Source organism: Lathamus discolor, chromosome 6 (genome assembly GCF_037157495.1).
Source record: "Lathamus discolor isolate bLatDis1 chromosome 6, bLatDis1.hap1, whole genome shotgun sequence".
Classification (NCBI taxonomy): domain Eukaryota; kingdom Metazoa; phylum Chordata; class Aves; order Psittaciformes; family Psittacidae; genus Lathamus; species Lathamus discolor.
In genome coordinates this window covers 29,068,666-29,082,329 of record NC_088889.1, presented here as the reverse complement: position 1 = coordinate 29,082,329, position 13,664 = coordinate 29,068,666, and the positions used below count along the sequence as shown (strand labels likewise).

The 13,664-nt window shown below is 40.9% G+C and overlaps 1 protein-coding gene across 1 annotated transcript in view; it reads right to left on the bottom strand.

Annotated features, from left to right (window-relative positions):
- CLMN (calmin) overlaps window positions 1-13,664 on the bottom strand; it is a 77,795-nt gene that overhangs the window by 14,691 nt on the left and 49,440 nt on the right. Inside the window, exons 2-7 of the mRNA XM_065685514.1 lie at window positions 10,995-11,056; window positions 7,959-8,054; window positions 6,617-6,700; window positions 3,798-3,890; window positions 2,362-2,552; window positions 356-549 (exon numbers count right to left, since the gene is read on the bottom strand). Of these exons, the coding sequence (XP_065541586.1) occupies window positions 356-549; window positions 2,362-2,552; window positions 3,798-3,890; window positions 6,617-6,700; window positions 7,959-8,054; window positions 10,995-11,056 (720 nt within the window). The remainder of the gene's footprint in view (window positions 1-355; window positions 550-2,361; window positions 2,553-3,797; window positions 3,891-6,616; window positions 6,701-7,958; window positions 8,055-10,994; window positions 11,057-13,664) is intronic.

Below are 13,664 nucleotides of genomic sequence, written 5' to 3'. Positions count from 1 at the left end.
TAGGTCTTACAAAATGGTGCTCAGGTATTGAGACACCTCTCAGCACAACAGGGTGGTGATTAATCCCCACTAGTAATGCAGATGTCACATAGCATCTAAACATTAACCAAGACCACCATACGCAACTAAAACTGTAGTAAGAACTCTGCTCCCAAGTAGTTTACAAATATGACTGGAAGCATACAACTACAAGCCAGTGACCAATTCTTTTTTATTTTTCTTATCAATCAACCTAACACACTGATCATGTCAACAGCCTAATCACTGGGAGGTTTTTGGTAGGTATCACAACGCAATATTCATGAATTCATTATAGTTTGAATGTTACCCAACAAGGCTGATGTAGGCGTTTTACCTTCTGGTTCTAGGAGCCGAGGAACACCCAGCTTGTTTTGTGCTATGCTGAAAGCATCCTCCAGGTTTTCTCGAGCTGATTTCTCCAGTGCTTGCTTCATGTCTACCAAAGTACAGTCTATTGCTTTTATGACAGCTAAGAAAGCAAGACCACTCCTCCAACTGCTTGTAAAGTCCTGAACTGCAACACCGTACCTAAACAGAATTACACACAGTTCACATGGATGGTTGTGTTACAAAATCCAAAGAAAAAGCATCATCATTTTCAAAGCCTCCTGAAGGTTACAGGTAAGGTTGCTGAAGCTGCACTAGTCACATCCAAGATCTTTTTGGATTTTGAAACACACAAAATACATCCATAAAACACACATATTCACAAACTGGATCAACGTGGCCAACAGCTGACATCAACCTGCCTGTAGGAAGCAGTTAGTAAAAACAAAGCCCTCAAGAACTCAGCAACCACATTTAACATTCACAAAACCAAATGTCTGTGTGATTCCTGTTCCTGTTGCTCTCCAGCATTTTAATGCCATAGTTTGGGAAGACTGCCAACACTTAAATGCTTAAAAACATAAGCATGAATGATTCACATTCTTGTGTACTTGGCCTTCTACAGCAGCAAACTCTGCTTTGCCAAATGCAAATGGTGTCAGTATATGTAGAAACCACGAGTGTGTTAGATGCTCAAAGTTTTGGAGGAAAAAACAACTGTCAAACTTGCAATGAAGTACAGTCCCAGAACAGAAACTTCTGCACAGATCACTGCATAACAGGATTATAATGATGCTATTATGCTTTTCATAGTGAAGTTGCAAGAACAATTTTCTCCTATGTTTTCAATTTGTACTCTTTGTCTGAACTGAAAAGCCTATGGCCTTTACTTATCTTGTCCTCACTCTCCTTATACCACCTCCTTGTTAATGACAGTATCAGCATTATTTTGGGACTAAACCTGTGGTTCCTTTATCGTCTGCACTGGCAACAGTGAGCTACGGACCTTGATGGGACAGGTTTATTTGGACAACAAGCACCCTTAGCTTCACTGAAGATAACCAAGGGATGATGTGACCTGCAGGATCAAGTATTTAAGACGTAGATTTCTATTTTCAATACTAGATACAGAACAGTTGCATTCATAGACAGATTTGGACGTAAAAATCCACCAACAGACAAAAACGACGAATGTTCAGTTATCCAACTTACAAGTAAGTTTGACCAAGCCCTCATTAATACTCTCTGGCAGTCATCGCCTCAGATAACAATACATATAAAATACATTCTAGGCATTTACACGTGCACTAGACATCTTATATTAAAGTTTTTTAACCTAATGTTGCCAGGTTAAAGTATTACTATACAAAATGCTTTGGCGAAATAACTGCCTTTTTATTATAGAGAGATGTGTTGAGCGATGGAAATGGATCCAAACATTACATGTTCATGAGAATCGACTTAAGATTTACCCCCTTCCCCTCTCTAATTCTGAGGAAACAGTGACTTTAATAGGGGCTCTGTCCTTCAAGGCACTCTGCAGCACACGAGGAGCTGCCTCAGGGCTGCCACTTAATTTAAAAGGCTGTTGCTGAAGTCTTTCAATATCCTGTTTTTTTCAGTTCACCCCTTGTTCATGCCTACCCTTTACTTAGTGAAAGATATCAAACAGACTGCAGGAAAGCCAGGGGGCAGGAGGAGGAGGGAACGATCCTGTTTTAAACAGCACCAAGCAGAGTAGTGCAAGTTAACATTTAACACTCAAATCATTAAGCCAGCAGCACACACAGCTTCAGGGTCAGATGGCTGCTGTAGACACATGGTAACAGCGGTAATACCCCCCTGCAGAGACCCTGCGCCTCCTAACTTAGAAAGCAGAAGAAGCCACTGTGCACAGTAACACACACACGGGGCAAAGAGAAAGAGAAGGAAGAGAAAGGAAAGAGAAGGAAGATTCAGCTTCAAGACGGCAGGTGGCAAAACACGATTTTGTACATGGGTTTGTTAGCTTACTTTCTGGTTTTCCTCTGTACCCAGATTAAAAGGGCTCTGATGGCTTTCCGCTGATCCTTCACTGTAATGGACATATTCCTCTCCACACTAGGAGTGCTGGGGTGGGATGTATCTGACTCTGGACCACTGGGCCCAGAGGACAGGCTGGAGGAGGAGGAGTTCCTGTTGAGGTTGCCTGTCAGCTCCTTAATCTGCAATAAAAGGCAAAACACACAGTGTTCTTGTTTAACACTGGCTGCATAGAGAACTCAGAGCTTGTTCTCATGAAAACTTTAAAGATAACAGTGGCATAACTGAATTTTAAGAGGTAGTTATAGACCTGCCCATTATAATTCTCAACTTGCATTGTACAGGCGTGACAGCCAGCAGCAGCCCAGCTGCCAACCCCAGGAAAGAAAAAGGGCAAGGTACCAGTGCAGGCTGAACTGAGCAAACTTGTATTAAACAAAAAGCACAGACACATGTCCTTGACAATGCTTAACTGAAATTGTTCTCTTCGCAGGTCTTGCTTGAGTGAAATATTTTTAGTCAGGAAACGGTGACCTGCAGCAGCACTCCTGTCCCTGGTCAGCACTGATATTTGATTCCAAATTATCAACTACGCTGCTCTTAGGTCCCTCGTGCCCTCTGCTGCTGATGCAGCAGATTCTGGTCACAGCATCCTTGCCTGTGACTCCGTCTGGCCAAACTGGTGCTGTGCAGCACTGTTCAGCATCAGGAGCCCAGCCAGGGAGAGAAACCCCAGTGCAACTTTGAGATGAATTTTTAAACCTATAGCCATTTTTTAAATGGAAGAGAATGAAAAGCCTCGCTGTCTTACAAGAGCTGCAGAACCCTTCTGCCATCTCTCTCTGTTCATTACAATTTGCTATTGTCTAGAAGGTAATTTAAAAAATAAATGTAGATTATAGACCAGTTTTAATCTAAGCCTGGGGCTAAATCAATTTTCAAGCTCAAATCAGTTTTATCAATTCCAGGCCCTTCAAGATCTTGGTCTTCTACATCAGTTGCAAATTTTTGCCATGTTGAGTAAGCCTCCAGAGATCAGTGATTCTACATGGAATTTCCCACCACATTGTACCAAATCCAGAAAAGGTTATTGAAAATAAACTGTGACCTGGAACCAAACCCAAGACATTGGTTCAGATCCAGGGAAATCTGGAACAGAACCCTGACAACGCACAAGAGAGAAGGGAAAGTGGTAATATGAAGCCCTAATTCTGGTCCAAGTCAAACGAAGGCTTAAATTGTTTCCTATTTACACCAAAATAGTTCAAATGAAGTAAAATGAAACAGCTGCAGGTATAAAATTAGGAGGCAAAAGCTCAGGTTTGTTCTTTAGAATGAAAAATAAATTTGAAAAGCAGTGTTCAGCTGGAATCGATTGATACCAAGAAGATTGTTCATTTATGATTAAAGTATTCAAGTTGTATTACCTGAAAAAACAAGATTATATTCCATATTAGTCCAAGAACCAGAGAGGAATTTCCATCTGCTATTTCTGCTGCATCGATGCTAACAAGCTTTACCTGTAGAAGAGATCATAAATTCAGAGCCAAATTCAAAGAAGCAAGGTAAATGCAAAAAATGCACCCAGACTTTTGGGCATGTCCAGAACACTTCTGCCACTGACTGACCAGCCAAAAAGCAATTCTGAAATCTTATGTTATTGGTAATTTGCCCTGATCACAAACACCCTGCTCATGGAACTCCTATCTCAAGCCCCCAGCATAGTCTGCAGAACAGAAATGAGTCCAGTTCTGCATCCTGAGGACCACAAATGCATTTCCTCCTTATAAAAATTGAACAAGATGGTGCCGCCTCCAGGGGATCCTATTCTTAAAAAGTAGAGTCACTTCTCATACAAAAATAAAGTCCTAATAAGATCTGCTTAATTCTGTTTTGCTATGCATCTCCCTTCTCCTTGCTTATCTCACCTCACATAGCTTGTCACAGAGTTCTGATTAAATCAGTTAGCAAAGGATAGAGTTGCCTAATCCAAGCAAACTCTAGACTTTCCCACACTGTGGTTTCTTCCACCTGATAACACCAGGATGTTATTCCCTTCAACAACACAGACTTGGTTTTGGCAAAGGTCATGGAGGAGGGAGGAAGCAAGGAAGCTGTCCGTACTACACATGGCACCCAGACAGAGTTAAAGCCCAGCATACAGCTCATTTATCACTGAGAAATCCTGTGCATGAAAAATCACTTAGCAGCGCTTTACCCTGCTGCTCCGGTTCTACAGAAGCGTCCGCTGATGAGTTCCACCCACTGTGGTTTAATATCTAACCCTGAAGCTCTTGGCAACCAAGGCATTTTGCCAGCACTTTCATTACCACCCTTCACTAACCAGTTTGGTTAAACTGAAAAAAAGGAAAGCAAAATAACTTTTATGTAGTGGTTTGCACAACAGTTTTCAATCTTAGCAAGAAGACACCTCTAGCTGTCATATTTCAAGGCTCATATTTCTTGCTAGCTCCAAGATATTTGGCATGGGAAAACTTTTAAGACCTAATACGTCTGAATAGCAGTTTCTTCAAAATGGTGAGTGAGTGGCATTTATCATTAGATTGCTCTCAGTGTCAGCTCTGTCCTCTCACTGCTGCTTGTGTTTGTCACCTAGCTCAGCAGAGATACCTGGCTACAAGATACTGGATGCTTACCCTTAAGGAAACAAGAAATCCATAGAAAAAGTAGGTGGTTTAGCACTACTAATTAAAAGGTTGTCTGTGTCTAAGGCTTCTCCTGGAGCAAGGCCTGGCCTTGCTCATTTTGATTCTAGGTTGTCCTGTAGTGAGTTCCTGACAACTAGACATGCTCCAGCTGCAGCTCTGTAATGTGCTGGTATCAACCAAGAGAAAAATAATGCCATCTGCCAGTGGGACTGAGCTGCATTTGGGTAGAAAGCATCAACTGGGAAACTGTTAAGAAATATGTGAACATGTGAAATATTTCTCAGCAGTTCTATAGCAGGACACATAGACATACACATTGAGGGCCAGATCAGCCCCTGCTGATGGAGTTTCAAAAAGGAGACTGGAATACCTGGAAGTTTCTGGACAACTTCTTAACCTTTCACATCATCTCCTGGGGAAAAGCACATAAAAATATGCAGCGAGAATACCTACAGAGTCTTAACCTTTTACATCATCTCCTGGGGAAAAAGGCATAAGTAGGTTAAACCTCCCACATCCATGAGGTGGTAAATGAGAGATCCAGTAAGAACCTCACATCATGCTCATTCCCGCACAGGGTTCTCAGTGACTCTCCTGCATGACTAGCATGGTGCCACAATCTCCAGAGCAAGAGCTAAGCTCACTGAAGGGAAGCAGCAAAGTGACATCAGTTGCTGTTGTGGCATTACATGCAAGGCAGGGTTTTGCCCATAAGCACACACTGGATCATTCCTCACCCATAAAGTTTAAACCTTACTGCAGTCCTTTATAGGACATAGTTTAATAATTGTTTTCTCCTTCTGAAAGATCTAGGTATACCATATATATGAGTTGTTACATGGCTGGGATTTCCCTTGACCCCATTGCTTCTCACATTTTTCAAGAGCAGCAGTTTTTCAAAACACAAGCCACATCCACAGGGCTTTGCAATAAAGCCCTAATGGGAGAAATAATAACTAACTAACTAACTAAATAGATAAATAAATAAATAAGAACAAATAATTTTCAAGCTGCAGGCTCTCATCTTGCTTGGTCACTTAGAATAGAAAGTGATGGTGCAGTAATACCACACTGACTATGAAGGAAGTTATATCCTTATAAGGTTTTGATTCCTGGAATTATACTTTTATGTCATGTTCCCAGATTTATTTTTTTCCTGCCTTTGACTCATGATCAGCTGCTGCAGGAGTCTGCCAGATAAATACATGATTTGTAATACTGTAAGTAGTACTGACAAAGTCATCTACCTTCAGCGGAACTGAAGCAATGCCACTAAGACCCAGTTCATAAGAATTACTTGCATTTCTTTGTACTTCCTTTTAATATCAAATTCCTGATCCTTTAATCCCGTTGAATATTTACATTATAAAATGAAGAAATAATCCTTGTTTTAGACTCTGTAGGTGTTCTCGCTGCGCATTTTTATGTGCTTTTCAGCCTTGCTGCTAAGGTAAGTCATAGTGCCTTTAAGTGGTACATTCCTCTTACATACATGCAGCACATCAGACTAATTACAATTTCAATATAATTTGCAACATACATGGAGAGAAAACATTAAGACCTTTGGAAATACTCACATTACTGTCCTCCAAGAACTTCAGTGCTTTGGCTATGTTGTTCAAACGAAAAATGCGATGGCTTGAAGATTTGTATTCATGCATCTAGAAAAAATAAAAGCCACACTGTAAAAACAGTAGAATTATTCACCATGTTGTATGAAGCTTAAAAACTATTGACACAGAGGCAAAACAAGGCTAAGGTAACCTAGCTATATAAAATTACTGTCATCTTTGCTGATCAGTAAAATGCTTCAACTACATGATCTGCCCTTGCTGTAGCAAAACAGGGTTAACAAACAGCTTTCCTGCTTTCCAGATGTTATCGCTCTCTTCAACCTGCCACATGGATTATTTATGTAATCGTGCCCCAACCATGTTCAGTCACAGGATCAGATTTGCCTGAAAATTTATAATAATGAATTTATCTTTTTTCTTAAATTGAACTGAATGGTATGATCCTAATTAGGAAGTGTGAGCAGCTTTCGTTGCAGGCACAGGCAGGTGGGAGGCAGATACCTTCACTTCGGCAGAAATGAAACAGATTTGTTGCATGCCTGTCTCCCTGCAGTTCCACTTTAGCACACAGTTTCCATCACACGTGTGCAGACACACCTAACTGCCAGTGCAACAAGTCCAGCCAGCTGACCTTACCTCCTTCCTCGCCCTCCTCCCTGACCTGCTGGGCACAGCCTCAGGTTTACCATGAGGTGTCACCCCCTTCAATTCCTTTCCAGCCTGACTTTCAATGCAATATCTATGAATGCGCACAAAGGCAGTGATGCTTCTGCTACTGCTCCCCAAAACTGCAAGTGTATTACAAAACAAGCAGTTATGAATGTGTGACCGCAGAGGCCATTCGTGCTGCAGTATGCAGATGGCCCAGTCACTGTAGAGCATCATCGGCTGAGTGCATGTGCAGTGGTGAGACAGCTGCAAAACAAGTCTCCTCTTATCCAAGTGTGATACCAACACAGAAGAGGGTACGTGCTGAAAGGACTGATGGAGAAAGAAAACATTATGTTAACTCTAGCTGGTCACTTATATTTATACTGGGTGTTTCCATTTCTGGTATGTACAACTTTCTACAGCTCTTACAAAGAAAGGAGGAGGGAAAAAGATTCTGGTAAGTGAAGCTTTGCTCTTCTGATTTATACCCTGTCAGTAAGAGTAATGAAGTTTTAGCCAGGATACCAGAACTAAGTGCACAACTACATCGAGCATCAGCAGACCTATTAAGTATGTATCAGACAACATAGAAACAGAATTCATTAAAAAAAACAATACAGCAAATATATCCTTTCTTGGTAACATGACTTGGGTGATCTCCAAATGGAATATGTGAGCATTAACGTATACATACCAGCTTTTGTCCTGAGAGGACTTCCAGTAACGCCATCAAGATTTTGCCATCTTGTATATCAACGAACAAGTCTTTCACCTTCAGAGGAGGCTTGCACTGTGTAGAAAATAAAACAAACAGCTTTTAAAGCAGTACTGCTTGATAAGTCACTATGATTTCAGAGAGTAAGAAGGAAAATTTTACAAGACTGAGATGCCAGAAGCAAAACTTAGCCTGCAGGAAGAAAGGGCTGACTACAGAACCACAGAATGGTTAAGGCTGGAAAGGACTGTAAGATCATCTACTTCCAACCCCCAGGCCACGGGCAGGGACACCTCACACTACACCATGTTGCCCAAGGCTCTGTACAGCTGGCCTTGAACACTGCCAGGGATGGTGCATTCACTGCGCAACCTGTTCCAGTGCCTCACCACCCTTACAGTAAAGAAATTCTTTCTTATATCCGATCTAAACTTCCCGTTTAAGTTTTAACCCATTACCCCTTGTCCTATCACTACAGTCCCTAATGAATAGTCCCCCTCTGGTACCCTTGTAGGTCCCTGTCAGATATTGGAAGGCTGCTATGAGGTCTCCATGCAGCCTTCTCTTCTCCAGGCTGAACAGCCCCAACTTCCTCAGCCTGTCTTCATATGGGAGGAGCTCTATTCTTCATATCAGTGGCAATTCTGGCCTAGGAATGTCAGAGCTAGAACTGAGGTATAGAATTAATGTAATTGAGATCAGATAAGGACTTATTCCAGATTTCCCATAACAGAGTTTCACCCTAAATAGTCTGCCTAGGAAGTGACCACCCAAGGGTTAGGTGCTGATCCCTCAAACTACGACTAGTCCAGAAGAAGCAAATCCTACTTTTTCTTGAAATAAGCCTGCAATCCACAATGTCTCCTCTGTAAGGTTTCTTGTGGTGTCATTCTGTTTCCTAGTATTTTCATTTCCATTGCTGCCCATTTCTTTTCCTACTTTAAATAGCAGCTTCTTCTATTGTGTCTCTCTCTTCTCAGCAGACTCCTCTGAAGGGAACCATCTCCTCACTTCACTGAGGTGTCTGATGATGTGTGCACTATGAGGCACACAGCCAAGTCAGCTCAGCCCTTAGAAGTAGTCCCAGCTGCAGCAATTTTGCTCTTTTCAGGTGTCACTTACTTACGTATTCCTAAAGAGCACAATCTTTTCATCTCTGGTTGGGCAATGCACTACTGTTCGATTAAGCACCGCTTATGGCAAACTGGGACCATACGTTTTCGTTACTAGCCTTTAATCTAGCCAAGAGTACTAAATAATGCTCCATACTGAAAGAAAGCAAAGTATCCTTCATTTAAAAATCAAATAACCTATCTGAAAGCCTCAAACCCAAACCTTTTTTATCCTTTCAGTACTTAAGAGCAACCAGACCTCGGAAGATGCAGTCTACTCCTAATTATCCCATGACCAGCAGAGCCAGTTCCTCTCAAAAGATGACCCAAATGGGATCATCTGCTCCAAAAGAGGACACAGCACACCCTAAGTTTCCTGAAAAAGTACAAGAAGAAGAGTTCACTGCTGTTTTTAAAATAAATAAGCCACTCTGCAAGAAGTGCTCCTTTGAGGATAAAGGCCACCTTCCTCAGTGGGTGTCCTCAGAGAATCACCTGTAATTAGAGAGAGCTTTAGCAAGGCTTTGGTTATTTACACGGGTACATTTACTATGCCACTTCCGGGAAAAACATTTAATATAGGGCAGACTTTTGCCCTTTCTTCAGAGAAGCAGTTTTCTTGGTTGAATCCAGAGAAAACAGTTCACCTGCCCACTCAGATTCCAAGACTTCACATGTTTGGCAAGGCAGAATTAACAGCACCCTATGGCTTTTAATGCTCTAATTCCTTCTGTAAATCAAAGACCTCCACAGTCACATATTTGACAACCTTTTCTGACAACTTCCAAAGTTACTGTTAGTATAAAGCCCTAGATCCCGATTCACAAAGGCATCGTGTAACACTGCCTTTGTTCTGAGAGACCTTTGGGAGCACCTGCTAGTCAAAACACTTCCTACTAGTCTTATTCTGACTTTCCAGTGAGGATCCCTTTATTTCTTCAGAAAGACTCAGTGCAGAATAGAGGAATTAAGCATGTATGTGATGGCTTTTTTCTAGAACTCCTTCGCTTTACTATGTCTGAAATGCCATCACTTCCCAAGAACTACAGGAGCAAAACTGAGAGTCAGTTTGTAGCCCAAACTTGTTCCCAGTCTGCACTTCATGAAATTCAGACACAGATACTAAAAGCGCTGTGAATTCCAAACTCCAGTCCAAGTTAGGATTTTTTCTAGATTAGGAAGCTGGTCTCATTCCTTGATCCTGCACCAAGCTTTGCTTTTGTCTTAGGAATATTACAAATGTTTTCTTTTCTCTTTTCATCCTCGACAGCAGCAAAATCATTCTCCAACTGGCAGACTACTCAGAAGAGTTATCACTACTATCAACAAGAAAAGTAAATTAGGTTTAGTAGCCATATTGGGGTGTGACTAAGAAACAATTACATCTTAAAAATATGATGTCCAAAAATTAGTTCTCTAGTGGAAGTGGATACATAAAGATCCCATCATACAGCCCTGCTCCCCTCATGACTGACAAGTAATGAATGGCACCCATCTGCAGCTCTGGGATGAAGACAGGTTCTGAAGAACATAGGCCATGATGCCTCCAATGTTTGAACTTCCAGTCCAGGGAAGAACACAATCACCTCAGAGCAGTCTCAGCCATACTTGATTTTATGTGAGTATGTTCTGTGGGAAAATTCTAGCCTCATGACAACATTAAACTCGGGCTTAAATGCACCTGAGGTGAACTAAAGCCAGCCAAGCATCTGTTGTACCTGAAAAGCATTTTTCTTTTCATCAGAAATATGCTTTCAGCTTCCCCTCATTCTCTTCCAAATATCCCCATATGCACAGAAGTCAACTTTGTTTCCAAATTTAAACTACTTTAAAAGACACTGGCTGCAATACATCTATGGTTTGGTCCTCGTATCCCAATATCAAGGCGGTTAGTCAGTCTTACCTTTCCCAAATGTAGGTTTATCCATCTGGTAAAGGTCCTCTTCTGTACATTTTCCCGTTCCACTAGAAATACCAGAAACAAAAAAAACAGCACTTAATTTTCCAGAAGAGGAAAAACCTTGTAGGAAATTTCAAAAACTGATGCACAAAGAAGTTAGAATTCATGAGAGCCCTGTGAATAAAATAAACGTATTCCAAATCAGGAAATATAAGGTTGACCTATGGTGTTTTATACAATTTCTTTGCCCAGACATGAGCTGTGCACTTGTAGATGCATTCTAAAGGATGTAGGAAGAAATCTGTCTTCAGTTTCGCAATCTTCACTGCAGCTTTTGGGAGGTGAATATTTACATGTCGTGCACAGCTCCCCAGTGATGTTAGCCTCTGAGCAGGCAGCTTGACCCTTCTATGTCCATTTATAGGATTATTGCTTTGATGCCTCATGCAAATCGGGCTGCCGTGGATTCCAATGTACTTACTTGTACGCACAAGGCACAGGACCACATTAGCCACACAACAATTTTGTCTTCATTCTTATGAATGGGAAAACCTCATCAAATCTCATCTTCCCAGTCTCCTAACTAGTGCACTTAAAATCAAAATTCCAAGTCCCTACATTGAAGGATCATTTTACTTATATTGCAGTAAGAGGAGGAGTGCTTGCTTCTTGCCAGAAGTGCTACAGGCTAGGTGCTATACAAACAGCTCTTGAAGAGTTTTTAATCACATCTGCCATTTCCTGAATCCATTTCCATAGTGAACTACAGCAAAAGTGTAAGGGGAATCATATTACTGACCGACATTAATTTACCTTCTAACATAAAAAAGTAAACCATATGTCTAATATAAATGAAGTAAACTCACAAAGTAATATTTCATTGTAGAGACAATTATTCTCAAGTGGTTCTCAAATTTCACTTCAATTAAGGAAATCTGTCAATTTATGAACAAAACCCATTAAAACTACTTCTATGCTATATTTCAATTTACTCACAGAGCATATCAAATACATTTTAGAACCATTTTGTGTTTCTTCAGCCCTACAAAAATAGCTAACCTATCTACTGGGAAATCACTTTCTGTAAAAGTCTGGTTTGTTTTTATCGGTCAGACTAATTATAGACTAAGTAGTAGCTTATGTAAATCAGATTTTAATATTGTTCCTTTTGATCATTTTAACTTAAGGGTGAGCAGTCTCTAATCACATGTATAATTGTTTTCCTTATTTTGATGCCTTGCAAGAGAGCTTGCAGCATGAATCACATCTGTCACTGATGGCTGTTCAGGCCTTTTAAGTCCTCTTATTCCTGTGAAACCTGATTTTATGTGAGATTGGTTTAAAAAAGTCATTACCCTTTAAATGCTTTAGAAAACATGGAAAATGCCAAACTAATTATTGCTGCTGGCTTTTCCTTTAAGATATCTTTGAAAAATGTGCACAGATTTGAAACAGCTCTCTACAAATGAAACTGTAAGTTATATCAGAGTTCCAGAATATCTATAAAAAACCCACAGCATTTACCACCTACAAATCTCAAAGTACAATAAACTAAGAGATGTGTCATATCTTTCCTGGGTTTCCCTTCCTTCAACACCTTGACCCCGGAACTGGGTTTCCAAGCACTCACACATCCACAGCTATGTGTCACCTAGGGTGTAACTTCCACAACTGATCTGTTAAAATTAACTTTTGAGGGTGGGTGGAGGTTAATGTTAAGCCAAATCTGTTCCCAGATATACTTCTTTTTTGTTCAAATGCATCTGTTGGTGAAAAGGGGAAGACAGAACAGTCTGCAGCAGTGGCAGGCAACAGGGCCGCATCTTAAGCATGTCTGAAAATGCTCAGGAATTCTCAGGTGGGCAGCACCATGTTTCAGGGAGGACAGGGGACCTTATAAAATGGGCTGGATATACAGAATTCCAGTGTTGACGAGAATCAAAAAGGAAACATAGAAGGTACACAGAACCAAAATTAATGTTTTCTGATTTCATCAGAGCCTTGGCTTTTTGGCTTTCAGTCCAATTTTTCACCAGTCACTTTGGCAACCTTCATTTTCACAGTAAATAAGGATGAAAAAGAGGGCTGTGTTTATTTACAGGTCATCCGTGAAACTGAGCACACAATGGCTCCTATTTTTGCTGCAGAAATTCTACCATGGATGCAAATTAGAGCTGTACGTATGCCTCAAAGGATGGGTGAGCCAAAGTGGTATTACTGCTTCAGGAAGCTCACACACCAAAAAAAAAAAAGAAAAAAATCCCTAAAAGTCTCATTCAGGAAAGCACTTGCAGATATACACAGGTTTCTGACACCAATCAGTGATCCTTCCTACAGCAAGCAGCCTCTTTCAAGTCAGAATGATGACTCCAGAACAGACACTTATTTGATTCTGTAATAGTCTAAGGCAATAGTAACTGGATGGGCAAACGGAAAGAGCAGGAAATATGCTTATAAAATCCCTAAAGCAGACAAACCCCTAATGCAGGCCATATGTTCAATGGTAGAGTTAATGGGAAAAGTTCAGCACAGGTATTTACTGATGTGCCTGTCCTGGGTTCAGCCTTTAACTGTTACTCTTCTCCAGCTTTGTGGACCTCCCAGTTTCAGTACAGCCCCTCTTCTCCACAACCTTTTCATTTGAGACAATTGTAGAGACTATATAAATTTTAT